The sequence below is a fragment of the Urocitellus parryii genome, chromosome 14 (genome assembly GCF_045843805.1).
Source record: "Urocitellus parryii isolate mUroPar1 chromosome 14, mUroPar1.hap1, whole genome shotgun sequence".
Taxonomy (NCBI): Eukaryota; Metazoa; Chordata; class Mammalia; order Rodentia; family Sciuridae; genus Urocitellus; species Urocitellus parryii.
The window spans coordinates 24349192-24366165 of NC_135544.1; the positions used below are offsets into that span (position 1 = coordinate 24349192).

At 39.3% G+C, this 16974-nt stretch overlaps 1 protein-coding gene across 1 annotated transcript in view; it reads right to left on the reverse strand.

Moving 5' to 3' along the window:
* The window catches only part of Asah1 (N-acylsphingosine amidohydrolase 1), a 38210-nt gene extending 21477 nt beyond the window's left edge, over positions 1 to 16733 (reverse strand). The window contains exon 1 of the mRNA XM_026389433.2: positions 16494 to 16733. Within this exon, the coding sequence (XP_026245218.2) occupies positions 16494 to 16574 (81 nt within the window). The 5' untranslated portion in view covers positions 16575 to 16733. The remainder of the gene's footprint in view (positions 1 to 16493) is intronic.
* Between the last annotated feature and the right edge of the window lie 241 nt (positions 16734 to 16974).

Sequence of the window (16974 nt, forward strand, 5' to 3'; positions counted from 1 at the left end):
GGTAAATGGCAAAAACTGAAATTATACCCAAGTAACAGCACCTTTCTTATCACCAAAAAGACCCCAACTGATCCTGAGATAAAGATCAACCAGAGCATAGTCTGACCAAGATTACCTGCTTTATCAACTATGGAAATCCCCCAACTCTGCAAAGCCCTGATCCTTGCTTTTGTTCACTTTTCTATAAAATCTCAAAGTTCTTGTCAATTCCTTGAAGGTGGATTTTAGGTCACTGAGGTCTCATATGTTCTTGCCAGTGCAGCCAACAACCACTAAAGCTCCTTTCCCACCTTCACCGCTGCTTCTGATTGCCATCTTGGGACAGGTGGCTGAGCCCAGTCCATTGGAACACATGGTCTTGCGGCCTTTGCCCTAAAACTCCAGCAACAAACCAAGTCATACCAGGAGAAGCATAGCCTATGTGTGTTAGCCACTCACAGCCAGCTGACTCCAAAAGAGGAAAAATTGAACTGTTCCATCCAGCTGCTGAAATTACGTTTATTTTTTTTTTCTTATCTTTCAACTTTGAGCCAGCATCAGTTGTTTTATACACTCTTTGGTAAAGAAGAGAAATGGGATTTGCAGGCCTGAAGATTGAGATCCCTGGTAAATCCTGATAGGATTATGCTCTTTCTTGTCATTTGAGCTCTTTTGGGTTATTCTGGGCTTAGGCTATTTGTTTTTTTCACAGGGAAATTTGAAATCATATAGGAACTACGGTACCAAATATTAAGAAGAGACATAAGGTACAGAGAAGAGCCAATGTAATTTGTATAACAATAGGAAATACTAAGTTTGTACCTGTCAGTAACTCCCCTAGGAAAATCTTAGATGATTGATCTAATTGTAGCTAACAAAGAAAATAATGATTTATTATTGTGATACAGTCTGGCCATGTATGTACTACACTCAAAAGAAAGATGGCCCTCCAACAGGTCATTGAATTATTATACTATCTTACAGTTAGAACTGTTTCATCAAAGATCAAGAAAATGGAAAGGGATCCTGTATTTCCAATCTTTTATGATTTTATATAATCCAGATTATTTTAAAAAGGAGACCAAGGCTGGGGATATAGCTCAGTTGATAGAGTGCTTGCCTCGGGCCCTGGGTTCAATCCCCAGCACCACAAAAAAAAAAGGGGGGGGTGGGAGATGGGCAAACTTATGGTATTAAGGTTCCTGACATCAAAGCTAAAGCCTTTGCTAAAAGATAATACAGAGACTGATGGATGCTGATGAGTCTAAAATGATCTCTTACTTTAGGGCCCATCAGGGCAGCCAATTTGATCAGGATATTCATGTGAACTGGGCAAAGCAATTCCCATTGAGACAGTGTCTGGCAGAACAGCTAACCAGTGGGCTACTTTTAGACTTCTGTCCCATTTTTTTACCCCCTACTTGTTAAATTAGAAAAATTCTACCCACCCCCATCATGATGAAAGTCTTTACCATCATTTTTGCCACCCAGGGCTCTACTTGGGCTGATATACAAGTTTTGCTTGATATAATGTTGACTGCAGGTAAGAGGAGCCTCATCATAAGTAAGGTTAATAAGAAATCACAAGTCTTTTACCAGGCTGACCCTCAAAGTACCCTGAATCCAAGAGTTGCAATACTACTAGTGGAATCAAACTGGGACCCAAATGACAATGACTGATATCAAATGGGACACTATTCTAAGTGTATCCTGGAGGTGCCAAAAGAATCATAGGAGGGTTATAATATGGGAGGTACCTGAGCTGAAAACCTTAAGTAAGATTTTTGCAATTACAACAGGGGGCAAATGAAGACCCCAGTATAGCTAGAAAGAATATTATATACAGGCAATATATTGGTTTAGACCCAGAAGCCCCAGAAAATGTATGGATAGTCAATACGGTTTTCATTGGGCAGAGTAACCCTGACATTAGATAAAAGTTACAGAAAATGGATTGGGCTATGGGCATGAACCCTTTTCAGTTGGTGGAAATAGGCTAGGGCAAGATCTACAAGGATCAATAAATAAACGAAAGCCAAACAAGTCGCATGTTCATTCAAAGCATCTAGGGTTAAAAACCTGGAACTGAAGGTCCTACCTGAAAAGGAAGAGGCCCTTAGTGAAGGATCAATGCACATACTTGAAAAAAAACTGCCCCAATCTCTTAAACAAAAAGGACTAGCTCTGGGGCTGGGGTTGTGGCTCAGCAATAATGTGTTCACCTAGCATGTATGAGGCCCTGGGTTTGATTCTCAGCACCACATACAAATAAATAAATAAAGGTATTGTGTCCAACTACAACTAAAAAAATAAATATAAAAAAAATAGAAAGGACTAGCTCATTAAAGAGCCAAGGCATCAAGATGGTACATGCTGATGAGAACTTTGCTGAGGACCACAGAGGGATGGAGGCTCCTGTAACATTTCTGGCCCCAATAATTATTTCCCCACGGGAGCCCCAGGTACAACTGACAGTGGGGGAGAAACCCATATACTTCCTAATTGACACGAGGACTATGTATTCAGTTTTAAGAACCTCTTTAACAAAAAGGAATAAACAGACTCAGCGACAGGCTTTCCTATGCAGCCTCTGGAGTGCAGCTAGGTAACTAGGTGACCTCACCTAACTCACAGCTTTCCCTATGTCCAGAAAGTCCAGTTTCATTGTTAGGGAGAAACTTGATCTGTAAAATCTATGTTCAAGTGACCTTCTTCCCAGAGAAGTGAAAAATGCAGGTAAAAGTGCCTCTCAAACAGGCACTTAATCTTCAGCTGATTTTAACCCAGGAGGGGTCATCAGAGGGTGAGCTAATGCCCCTTGAAATCCTCCAACTTGTCAGCCAGGTAGTATGGGCCAACAGGACTCCAGACAAAGATAAAACAATGCTTCGCCTGTTAAGGTTCTTTTAAAGGGAGGTGCCTCATCTCCCCACTTAGTACTCTTTGTAGTGGTAGGCCCTAGAGGGAATCCAATTTATACTTCCTTAAATGCAGCTAGTCAAATGCAGAAGCTAGTTATGACCCTGCAAGTCTCCTATTGTGTTTGTAAGGAAGGCTAGATTGGAAAAGTATTATTTTGCTCAAAACTTACAAGTTATTAAGATAATCTATCCAGGAAATTCCCGATTCAGCGCCTAATACCTACATTCTTCTAAATGCTCTACCATCAGAGTGTAGATGGTTCATTGTCCTTGATCTAAAACTATTTTTTGTATCCTGCTTGAAAAAGTCATGATTATTTCCTTAGGGGTTCAAAAACTCAACCATGATCATTGGGAAAAAAAAAAGGCTAATTATTTGAGAATGTTGCAATTAAACCCCTGATACAATATGTAGATGACTTGTTGAACCACTTTGACTTATAAAATAAGCTGAGAACATACCACTTGGACTCTTAACCACCTCATTTAGGTGCAAATTTACAAAGAACAAGTTATTCATCTGGGGTTCCAAAGACTGATGAAGCCTAGAGATTGACTGGGAAAAGGCTACTGCCAGCATTCAGATCCCCAAGAACTATAGATGGTTGCAAGGATCCCTGGGGACCTGGGGGATGGCAGGCTATTGCAGAACATGGATAGCTAAATTTGGGCTTATAGCAAAGCCTATATATGAGGCTCTAATTGGAAAAGACCTTAAGCCATTAATTTGGACAAAGGAATGCCAAATGCTTTTAAAACTCTGAAGGATGGATTGATGTCTGCCCCTACTTTAGGACTGCCTTTAAAAAGAGTCAATCTAAACTGTATGTGCATGAATGACAAGAAATTGTGTTGGAAGTTCTTATTCAGTTGCTGGGGAAGAGTTCTCCAGCCTGTAGCTTGTTTCTCAAAGCAATTAGATTACACGCCCAAGGGATGGACTCCTTGTATCGGGGCAGTAGCAGCCATTCATGATGTACCAAAGGAAGCTGAAAATTTTACAGTTGGACAGGCAATTACTATAATATGTCACATCAGATGTTAACCTTGCTGGAACAAAAGGGTAGATACTGGCTAATTGCTGAGAAGCTAGGTAAATATTAGGTGATATTGTTAGATGATTCTAATGTGGCTTGTCAAACGATGTCAACTTTAAACCCAGCTAAGTTGCTGTCCACAGGGCCTCAGCCTCCATTAATGCAACAAAATTGTGTGGAAGTTCTTCTTCTTTCTTTGGGGAGGGGGCGGTGGTTACTGGGGATTGAAAAGAGCTGAAGCATGCTAGGAAAGTGCTCTATCATTGAGCTACATCCCCAGTCTTGTTTTTGTTTTAGGACAGGATCTCGCTAAGTTGCTAAGGTTGGCCTTGAACTTCTGTTGCTGTCTCCTGATTACAGCACTTCAAGCCTGGCTGTGTAGAAGTTCTCGATGCTGTCTTTTTTAGTGGACCAAACCTGATGGATTAGACATTTGACCACACAGATTGAACTCTGGAAGCAGCTTCATGGATTATGGACAATGCCATTCTGAGTGTGCAACAGTGATTTTATAAGAGGTCATCAAGTCAAATCCCCTCTAGGCAGGTACATCTCTTCAAAAATTAACAGTCTTTACCCAGGTCCTTGAACTTTCCAAAGAAAAACATGCTAACATTTATACTGACTCAAAAGTATGCCTTTCTGATTATCCACACCCATGGGGCCAGATGGAAAGAGAAAGGGCTTCTAACCTCCAATAATAAAGACATGAAACCTCCTTCAGGAGACATGCAAACTCCTGAAGGCTGTCCTCATGCCAAAAGAGGTGGCTATCATACACTGTCCCAGATATCAAAAAGGAGACTCCATACTAGGCCAGGGAAATTGATCAGCTGACCAGGTAAATAAGATATAGATTCACACAAAACCATGTTCCCCACCCCCCCCACCAGATATCTGATATTAACTTGACTTCTTTCTCTCCTGCATTTTCAGAAGATGAGAGAAAAGCCCCAAAATGGGGTTTTAAAGAGCAGAACCCTTCCTGTCACTGGAAGGTCAACTCTCACGGAATCATCTTATTACTGAGAGGCTTGTGTTTGCCATAGCTAACTATTCATCAGAGCTCTCATTATGGGCAAGATGTGTTAACTGAATTCATTAGGCCACATCTCAGAGGACCAAGATTATATCAGGCAATAAAAAAGATAACCTGGAAATGCTAACTTTATGCCAGGAATAACCCAAACAGAAAAGCTCAGGGGGTCATATCTCTTTGAAGACTGGAAAGTAGATTTTACCCAGATGTCTAAGGCTTTCAGAAACTACAAATTATCTACTAAATTTTGTTGACATTTTTTTCTATTTGGGTGGAAGCCTATCTACCAGGACAGAAAAAGCATCAGAAGTGGGACAGGCTCTACTAGCAGAGAAGATCCCCAAGTACACCGTACCCCATTCTACAAAGAGCAACAAGAGCCCTATCTAGGTCACCAAGGTAGTGAAGCAAGTGAGCAAAGCCCTAGGAATTTATCAGACTGCATACTTCCTGGAGAGCTCAACTGATAGGTAGGATGCAGGTGATCATACTCTAAAAAAGACTTTTTAGCCAAAATAGGTCAGGAAAATTATCTTATATGGGAAAAGGTATTGCCTACTGCCCTTGTCCACATTATGGTTGCTCCTAGAAGCAGGTTACAATATGGAGACCATTTCAGGCTTCCATAAAGGAGATATTATCTCCACACTTAGAATATGAAAATAAAATTAAGCATATATACAGCAACTTCATCAAGTTCTAACTTCTATGCATGAGTTTGCTTTCTATGCAATAAGATATTATCCTATGGAACTCTTTCCCACTGGGAGACTGAGTACATTAAAGACGTGGAAAAATCAGAATCCAGAAAAACAGCTGACAGAAAAGTAGATGGGCCCTTATGATGGACTTCTAAACATGTACACTTCTTTAATTTACAGATGTCAGGCTGCAGATCCACCACACTCGAGTAAAAAGAGCATCACCAGAAACAACCCTCCTATCGTCATTCCACTGTACAACCCCCTGAAGATCTCAAATATCTCTTCAAAAAGCAAAACTTAGGTGAGACACACTAGATAATTATATTACTGTCACTCTTTTGCTTTCTTTGTCTTTTCCTTACTACAAATCAGATCCATTCTAACCTGTAATAACACTTAGAATGTGAAAATGTATTAAGCGTTATGAACAGCAACTTGATAATATGCAATATGTGGGTCTTAATGTTTCTGAAGTCTATCATCAGACTACCTGCTGGGTATGCAAAGAGCTCCTTATCTTTGCCACCAACAGACTACCCTGAAAGATCTAGGCAGCCAATCAGTCTACATACCAGATTCTTCAGATCGTCTGGAAATCTGGGGGAATGTATTTTTCCTTCACCTGTTGGAAAATGCTTATTCCCTTCCTCTAAGCAAGAAGATCCTGAGATGTTTCTGAAGATCCTGAGATGTTTCTAACAGCAGCTGAAATAAAATAGCAAGTGCTTGCTTTATTTCAAGTACAGGTCAATGCCATGCTTTGGGTAGACTATGGGGTATACAACAGAGTTGGGCTGCTAACTGCAGAATAAGTTCAATTAGGTGAAACAGTGGCTCTACGTATCGAAAAATTTAATGATAGTTGGGTATAGTGGCACACACTTGTAATCCCAGGGTCTCAGGGGGTTGAGGCAGATGGGTCACAAGTTCAAGGGCAAACCTGACAACTTAGAGAGACCCTGTCTCAAAATAACAGATAAAAAGGGTTAAGAATATAGCTCAGTGGTAAATTTCCTGAGTTACACCCCCAGTATCAAAAAAAAAAAAAAAAAACAATACAAAACAAAACCCCACAAAACCAAAAACAAAACCAAAAGAAACCACAAACCAATCAACCCTGAATAATTCTTGTAGGACTAAATAATGTACTGGACTCTCTGATAGATTCTCTTAAAGTGATAGTCAGTTATGCATCTATGTGACTTGGGTGACAAAATCACTCACTAAAGGCAGGGAACATTCTGTGCCACGGAGATGGTAATGGACTTACAGAAGCCACAGTGGCTTTATTTGCCCTATGACCGGATTGGTCAATACACCTGGCGTCACCCACACTTTCCAGGATGAGTTGTCTTCCATCCATTGACAGTTCCACATAAGTATTATAAAACCAGGTACCATATAAAGAGAACCTCTTGGCTGTTCCATACCTGAATATACTTATTCCAGAAACTACCTCCATTAATACAGAATTTCATATAGAATCCCCAGCAGTCACTTTTTAATCAAATCTAAGGGGCCATCAGTTCTTAAATGAGACCACACAAATCTACAATGTAGTCTTCCAAAATTGGATGGCCTTAGATTTTGATTGCTGCCTAATAGGGGAACTTGTGTTCTCTTTTAACAGAGAGTACTGGGTGGTACACACCTCTAATTCCAGCAACTTGGAAGGTTAAGACAGGGGGATCACAAGTTTAAGGTCAGCCTCAGCAACTTAGTGAGGCCCTAAGTAACTTCCTAAGTAAATTCCTTCTAAATGGAGATGATGCTTAATGTTTGGGGCTATTATTTTTCTTTTTTTTCCTCCTCTTTGGGTGATATTTGTCTTAGCACATTTTTAAGATGGGTGCTTGAACTGTAAGTATCAGCAAGAAAAAGCCTCTTACATTTTTTCAGACAAGGCCCAAGAAAGTTCTCTTACCCTTTCGAAGTCTTCCATTTCAAGTTCCTACATCACCCCTGTCAGCATTAAGTCCTTATGGCCCCCCATAGAAATAGAATGATGACAGTGGGAATTTGAAGGAGGGCCCAGTGTCTGACCTAACTAACTTCATCTTGCTTCTCTTACTTTTTATTTCCTTCCAAGTTCTCCTGAATCATTCTGTTCTGTAGATTCCAAGAGCAACAAGTCTGATGGATAAATACCCTGTGACAAGGGTTGAAACTATGCCCCACACAACAGCAACTTTCTTGTGACTGACAAGGCCCTGCCTTACAGATCCTGAGATAAGGATCAAACAGACCATGGTGTGACTATGATTTACTGAGCTGTCAGCTGTGAAAACCTCCACAGCTATGCAAATCCTCATCCCTTGCCTTTGTCTCCTTTTCTATAAAACCTCAAAGTTCTGATCAGCCTCTTCAAGGCAGATCTTAAGTCACTGACATTATCTGCTCTTTCCAGGGCAGCCAACACCAGTTAAAACTCCTTTCCTGTGTTCACCATTGTTCACCTCTTCACCTGGCATTTTGGGATGGGTTGCCAAACCTTGTCCATTGGGACCTCTGGAGCCAGGGTTTTTACCCTAAAACTCTGGTAACAATAGTGTGCTGATACATATGGCACATACGATTTATTGAGAAATGTATGGTGCAAATAAGAAAATGGCACCCAGGTACAATAGGAATTTAGCAGGTTTCAGGAATAAATGGATAAAATAAATGTTGAATGAACAAGTCAGAAGCTGGAAAAATATACAGGATACAGTGATGATGACATCAGTTTGGTTTCTTCTTTCAGTAAGGGGGAAAATTAATTAGAAACTGTAAAAGTAAGGCATAATACAAATAATCAAACTAAAATGTTGTGTATTTTTGGATAACTGAGAGGATCTATTTGAATTTTCTTTTAGGGCAATAGAGTTGGAGCTTTAGAATTATAGAAAAATGGGCTGGGGCTGGGGCTCAGTGGTAGAGCTCTTGCCTAGCACGTGTGAGGCACTGGGTTCAATTCTCAGCACCACATAAATAATAAATAAATAAAGACATTATATCCACCTATAACAAAAAAAAAAAAAAGAAAGAAATAGAAAAACAAATGTGATCATAGCACACTGATCTCCCATACCCCTGTACTGGGGATTTAACTCAGGGGTGCTCTACCACTGAACTATATCCCTATTTTTTTTTTTTTTGAGACAGGGTCTCCTAAGTTGCCAAAGTTAACCATGAATCCAAGCTTCCTGAGTAGCTTGGATTATAGGTGTGTGTCAATACATCTAGCTCTGTTGTGACTATGGCAGTTGTATTTATTTTATCAACATCGACTAACCAAGAGTAAAAATGGAACTGAAGAAGAAAAGCGACAAAAATAAGATAGAGGGACACAGATGTCTAGAGGTTCTAGCCAAGGGAATTCAGAAAGACAATGAAAGAAAGGCAACTAAATTAGAAAAGAAGTAATACACAATGAAGTATAAAGAAAATCTTACGGAATTTACCAAAAACATTAAAATGAATAAATGCAAGGCTGCAGGATATAAGATCAATGTATAAAAATCAATTCCATTTCTATACACTGACAATGAGCAAACTGAAAATGAAATTTAAAACATTATTCTATTTATAATATCACAAAAAAAGAACAAAACACTTAGAGCTGGGCATCATGGCACAAGCCCATAGTCTTAGCTATTTGGGAGGCTGAGGCAGGAGGATCACAAGTTGAGGCCAACCTGAGCTACTTAGTGAGAACCTGTTTCTAAATATATAGATAGATACATAGAGCTGTGCATGTAGCTTAGTGTGGAGTACACCTGGGTTCAATCTCTAGTACAGGGAGAAAAAAAGAATAAAATACTTAGGAATAAATTTAACTAAGGAAATATAAGATTGGTATACCTAAAACTGTAAAATATTGTTAAAGAAATTAAAGAATTAAGTAATGGAAAGTCATCCATGTTCATGGGTTGAAGCCTCAATACTATTAAAATAGCAATATTCCTCAAATTTATCTTCAGATTTCAACAAACACCCAAATACACCCCAAATTCTTCCTGGTTTCTTTGCATAAAGTGGACATGTTAATCCTAAAATTCATATGGAAATTCAACAAGCCTAGACTATCCAAAACAATCTTGAAAAAACAAAGTTGGGGGACTGATACTTCAGTTTTAAAATGTACTATAAGAGTTATACATTAAACCTTTATCATAAGAAGACTTCCTGTAATAAGTAAGATAATTCTGTACTACTGCAAAATAAGTACTGCAAAATTTATTATAATCCCAGTAACAATGGCTTGATTACCGTACTCAGGCAGTGTGGTACTAGCATAAAGATAGACACAAATAACAATGCAACTGAGTATCTACAAATAAACCTATATTTATGGCCAGTAACATATCACAGATCTGATGAGACATATCTAAAATTCATAATGATCTTACAAACTCAGTAATACTAATACTAATAACTCAATTAAAAAATGGACAAAAGATCTGAATAGACTTTTCCAAAGTGGATACACAATGGCCAATAAGCATATGAAAAGATGGTCAACATGTTAACTGTTAGGGACATGCATATCAAAATCATACTACTTCACACACCCTAGGATAGCTATAATAAAATGAAACACCTAAGGGCTGAGGTTGCAGCTCAGTGGCAGAGCGCTTGCCTAGCATGTACGAGGCACTGGGTTCGATCCTTAGCACCACATACAAATAAAATAAAGGCATTCTGTTCATCTACAACTACGAAAAAATTAAAAAAAAAAAAAAAGAAAAGAAAAAGAAACACCTAAGTGTTGACAAGGATGTGAAGAAATTGGATCACTTATACCCCGCTGGTATGATGTAAAATAGTGTAGTTACTTTATAAGACAATCTAGCAGTTCCTCAAACACATAACCATAGTTACCAAATGACCTCATAGTTCTGCTCCTAGCTATATCCCCAAGAGACTGGAAAACTTATATCCAAACAAAAACTTGTATACAAATATTCATAGCAGCAACATTCAAAACAGCCCAGAGTAGAGACAATCCAAATGCCCAGTAACTGCTGAATGGATAAACAAAATGTAGTGTATCCAGTATATAGAATACTATCAGCAGTCTTTAGTATATCCAACAAAATATTATTTGGCAATGCGAAATGAAGTACTGATTACATATTACATATTGTACATATCACAAGAAGGAGATGAATCTTAAAACCATTATATTAAGTAAGATGCCAGTCAAAAGGAAACCATTCATGGGTTGGGAATTGGCTCAATGGTAGAGCACTTGCCTAGCACTAGCTGGGCCCTGGATTTGATCCCCAGCACCACAAAAAAAAAAAAAAAAAAAAAAAAAGAAAAAAACCCCACACAAAACAAACAAAAAAAATGAGCACATGATACAGTCCCCTTTACACAAAATAGGCAAATCTACAGACAGAAAATTCTTTAGTGGTTGCCTAGGGTTTGGTGGTTGGGGATTAGGAGGTGAAGGTAAGTAATGACAAGCGATAAAAATACCTTAAAATTGATCATAATAGGGGCTGGGGATTTAGCTCAGTTGGTAAAGTGCCTGCCTCGAAAGCACAAGGCATGGGTTCAATCCCCAGCACCACGTGTGCACCCACACACAAAGAAACTGATTGCATTGATGGTAGCACAACGATGTGTATTATCTCAATAAAGCACTAGGAAAAACAGACAAATGTTAAAAATAAGCTAAATTTTTATCTACCATTGTAGTATGAGACAATGCCTAAAGTTAATTAACTCAGACAAATATATAAATATATCATTGATGTTGATATTCATAAAGATAACTACAGGTGATTTAATTTTTAACACCCAAGATAGCAGAGCACTAATCAATTAAAGAAACCGGGCTGTAACAACTATCATGGCAATAGATGTGGGTTCTAGATGACTACTACCCTTAAATAATTACCTGGTCAACTAAGAACAGAAACAGTTAAAAGTGATTGCTCTAAACCACAGGGCTGGGGTAGAAGAAATGGGGCAAGAGACTGTTAATTTTCATAAGCCTGTCCATATTATTTGATATTTTAAAACTATGTAAACCTTGATACAAATTTTAAATGTTAATTTTTAAAATTGAATGCTTTTGTTTATTTGTTTTAAAAAATATTTATTTTTTAGTTGTAGTTGGACATAATACCTTTATTTCACTTATTTATTTTTATGTGGTGCTGAGGATCGAACCCCGGGTCTCACACTTGCAAGGCAAGCGCTCGATTTAGCTCTACCGCTGAGCCACAACCTCAGCCCATATTTGTTTATTTTTATGTGGTGCTGAAGATTGAATCCAGTGCCTAATACATGCTAGGCAAGCACCCTGCCACTGAGAACTACAGCCCCCAAATTTGTATGATTTTATATATAGTATGAGGAAGATTTTCAAATATTGATTCTCTGACATTATTTTTAAATGTTTGAAACTATCACTATCTAAAATTATTTTAAAATAATAACAGCTACTGCAATGGAGGGCACAGTACTTGAAATTCTCTAGTCCTTTGGGCTGGGGATGTGGCTCAAGCGGTAGCGCGCTCGCCTGGCATGCGTGCGGCCCAGGTTCGATCCTCAGCACCACATACAAACAAAGATGTTGTGTCTGCTGAGAACTAAAAAATAAATATTAAAAAAAAATTCTCTCTCTCTCTCTCTCCTCTCTCACTCTCTCTTTAAAAAAAAAAAAAAAGAAAAAAGAAATTCTCTAGTCCTTTAAGTAAATTTGGGAATGGATACCAAAAAAGTAGCATTCTATTCAAGAAAATCTTAATTTATAAGTATGAATCTTTCAAATATCATTTAGTAAGGAAGGCAATTATTAACTTTAGAAATTTAATTCTTATAAAAAATAATTATTCAATATAAAATTATTCTAAGTATCAGACCTTTTGGTTAAAATAGGACTTCATTCACAAAAATCCAATTTACGCCCATTTTCTCAAGTTCAAGCAACCAGAAATTGAATGGTCCTGTTCAGGATGCAAGTCTCAGATCCACTAGTGATTTGTGTAGACGGTTACAAAGCTAGAGACAAGCAGAAACCGGGGCTAACCCTGCTCTGTCACAATTTCCTACAGCAGTAACAATAAAATCAATGCTTCAATCTGATTCCTAATAGAGAATAAGATGTAATAAGTTCAGTGCTTTTGATGATCACTAGAATTAACTCAGCAAATAAGTGAAATGCAATGACTCCTGTTCCTCTCAATAATTATATTGCATGTCCTGGGTTCTGAAGCCAATGTAAAAATGAAATTACAAGCACATTTCTTACTAGACAAGTGTGAGGGAAGTTGAAAGTGCTCGGTCAGGTTTTAGAAGAGAAGTCAACCTGCCCCAGAGGTAAAAGCTAAAGAGCAACCTCGAAATAATACATGTGGGAGTCCAAGGTTGATAACTATGATAATCCAGTCTATCATAAACAGACACGAAACATGCATACTTTTAGTTCCAAGAACAAAGCGTAAATGTTGAGTGAAAATAAGTAACAGCCATGAGACCTCAGTATTTCAGGTGCTCAAAAGGTGCTGACCCAGAAATCATTTAAACATAGCATTTCTAACTATCCCCAAACTTAACTATACATGGTTTTAATAGGCAATCTTATCAAGCCAGATAAAAGTTAAAATAGATGATACATAAAGATTTAAATAGATGATAGCACAGAGATGGTATGCAGCATGGTATACTGTTACTTTATCACAGGAAAAACAAGTCAAATTTAGAATCTTAACACCCTCCTCACAGTCTCCCTCTCTAATGTTGCTTTCTAAGGGCAATGAAAACCTAATATTTTAATCTATTTGAAACTCTGGAAAGTGACTTCTTAAAGTTTTCTGGATCAATGAATTCCCTGTAATTATTCTGATTATTTGAGAAGAACTTAAGCCTTTGAAATTAATCAGTATTTAAATCTTCTCCACTTGTTAAGAAAAATTAATTACAGAGCTACCAAACATAACATACTTAGGAAAATATTTACAACATACTTACTGAAAATTATTTCATTAAAGGCTCAATCAATACTCTACACCGAAGAGGGGGGAAAAAAGAGCAAAAAGAAGTAGCAGCAGTGGCCTGGCATGTGGCCCGTGCCTAACTCCAGAGACTGAGGCACAAGGATTGGAAGTTCGAGCCAGCCTGAGTAAATTAGTGGGATGCTGCTTCAAAAAATAAAAAGAGCTGGAGGTGTAGTTCAGGGGTGAACCCCACTGGGTTCGATTTCTGGTACCATACACACAAAACAGAAACAAAACAAAACTTGTCCAGTTCCTTAAAATATTTGAGTCTTGCAAAATTAATGAGAACCTCAATGAAGTGCTTCTGCTAATGTACAAAAAAGTTCTGAATGCCCTTGTGTGTTTTTATATACTCAGAAAAGAATGAGAGATAATTTAAAGAATAATAACTCATGATTTTTATATCTAACAGAAAAGCTGAATAATTCTAGCAGGGCAATTTTTAATTCATTAGCTATTCTAAATAAGATTTGTTTCCTAAAATGCTACCTAAAATTTAGCAGGTACACACCTGAAGAAGAAAGGGCCTGTGTCTTGCACACATAATGCATATGAGCATGTAAATATTTTCAGGGCTTCAATGGAATGATCCCTATTAAACTGCTGATATGTAGGTAAAAGGAATATGAATAAACCTCCAAGAGGGCACTGGCTGTGTCTATCTTGTTGACTGACTCGCTGCCAGCATGTGGAATGGAGTCCAGCACATGAATACTATATGAATAAGCGAACAGATCATTCATGTGTGGTCCTTTCTTTGTGAACTGGGGAAAAGCCCATGCAGTACAACAGACACTGGTGAAGTCATGTGAGATTTATACAATTTTGGAATCTTTGTGAAAAATTACTGTTAAAGCTGATTTGAAATCTAATGTCAACAGTGTTCCTATTTGTATGAGAAGCTGATGCATAAAAATGTTCCCTTCAGCAATTCGTTACTGAGTCATTATCTTTCAACATACAACAACTTATGAATCTGCTCAGATTTATTACTAAGAACAGTCATCTCTCCATAACTTTCTTTCTGATAAATCCTCAGCCTATTACAACCTATCTTCTGCCCCCAAACTGCTTGAGTCAAGATAATCAATGACCTCCAGCTACCAAATGGAATGGACATTTCGTATCTCAACTGCATTCAACATGGGTAACCTGTCCCAACACTCACAGCCAGGTTATTTCTGCTTTGCTCTTGAACCCACAATCTCACAGAATACCTACCTCAGACAAGACTACTCTGAGACATAATGAAACAAAGCAAGGGTACTTCATGATTCTATCTATGCACTGACAAAAACAAGGATACTGTGCAACCCATAACCCCTCCTCTCCTTAAATGAATGACTTATGTTTTTCCCCAAGAATTGCCCCACTTTCTGAAAGCATCCAATCAAGAGCAACCCCCAAATTCCTTAGTCCTACCCCAAATCCAAATTTTGTAATTTTTTTTTCTAACTCATGGTTGCTCATGGTGTGCATTCTCCCTCAGATCAAAAAATATTACACTCAGTTTGTTCAACTACTAGTGTTCCTGGTGGTCTTTGGATGAAGGGTACCCAACAGCATCAAGTATTAAATTCTTTAAAGACCCTTGTAATCCCAACTCCCCTCAAGCAAATTAATTCCCTACATACATTAAGGCAAACTAATTTTATTTTTCCTTTTTCTTTCAATCCTTGTCCATATGTACATACTGTGTATTTTTCTATTATTTAAATAACTGTACTTACTGTTTTACATTCTGCTCTTATCTGCTAAATATTACATCAGTTTTTAGTGGCTGAATAATATCCCATCATGATTGATTCTTAAAGCATTTCTCCTTATAGGAATAAAACAATAAAGGAGATTACACTTTGCTTCCAATGTCCTATATAAACTGTACATCTTCCTCAGCCTCAGGTCAGATGTACCCATGTTTTAGTTATCTGATTTGCTGGCAAAGAAAAATGTAGCCTTATTGGTTTTGTTTTGGACTGGGGATTTAACCCAGGGACTTGGCATGCTTAGAAAGCATTCTACCTCTGACATAATGGCCAGCCCCCAGTCTTACTACTTTAAAAGCAATGAGTTATGAAAGAGTGCCAGACTGGGTGCCAAGAGGCTTGACTGTAGGAATGCTCAGTGAACAATAGTGTGACCTCTGGCTAGAGATTTTCTCATTCTTGATATACTTCCTCTTGTCTAGAAGGAGTCACGCTGGTCACTCACTGTCTATTGCAGTTGTCAAGTCAGTGGCCCTGTGACCAGCTTGAGGGAAAAGGCCACAAGACCGGCGTTCCCATGACTGGGGGGGGGGGGGGTGAAGGCTACAACCGGCGTGCTGGGGCCTGCTCTGGGCGTCTCCCACTGCCCAGGCCGAGATGACTGGCGATGGGAGGCTTCCGGTGAGGGTTTATCTCCTTGAGGAGAAAGCACCTAGTCACCAGAGAACAAAGTCATCAAACAGTCTGCAACTTAGTAATGCACACAATCTACTGGAATTTTTTCACTAAAGATTTCTTTCCGGATGCGAAAGCTTGGAACTGGTAGTTCAAATATTAGTACTCAAATGTGAGGGTGTGCAAACCATACACAGCCATTCTGCGGAGTTTAGGATTTCCCTAAAGGGAGTTCTGGTTCCACAGAGCACCAAATCAACCAGGTATGGGGCTCACCTGCCGGTTTGTGGCCACACTCCTGCGAACGAAACCACAAATCTCATAAAGTGATTGCCCGCGACCAGGTGTTCCTCACTCCCTGCCCGCTCTGCCACACCTGCACTTGCGCCCCCGCCTGCACCTGTGCCCCCATCTGCGCCTCGGTTCGAGCTCACCCACCGGCGGCGCGTGCTGCGCCAAGGCGCAGGTGGCTGCCGCAGCCAGAAGGACGAAGATGAAGCGACTCTGGCCCAGCATCATTCCAGCCGCAGCCGCTTCTCCAGGGGACTCCCGCCGACGCCTGGAGAGGCACCCCAGGGCTCAAAGCAAGCCGCGCCCCCACGGCCCCGTGACCCGAGACTCTGGACTGCACCACGCAAGGACGGGGGGTGCAGAGGAGGAGACGGTGGGAAGAAGGAGTCTGGAGTGACAGAGTTGCGGAAGGGGAGGCAGGATGAGGGAGCTTTCCGACGGGAGGAGTGACCCGCGTGATAGGGTGAGTTATTTAAAAGTCCAACAGGAGTTCTTGCTCTCTGGCTTGCACTTTCTGGTCCAGGCATCATTTTGTAAACGCTTCATTAAAACTCAGAACTTTAAGCCTCTGTTTAAGGGGAGTCTTCGCTTGCCTGAAGAAGGTGCGGTTTCTTGGTGTCTCCCCCGC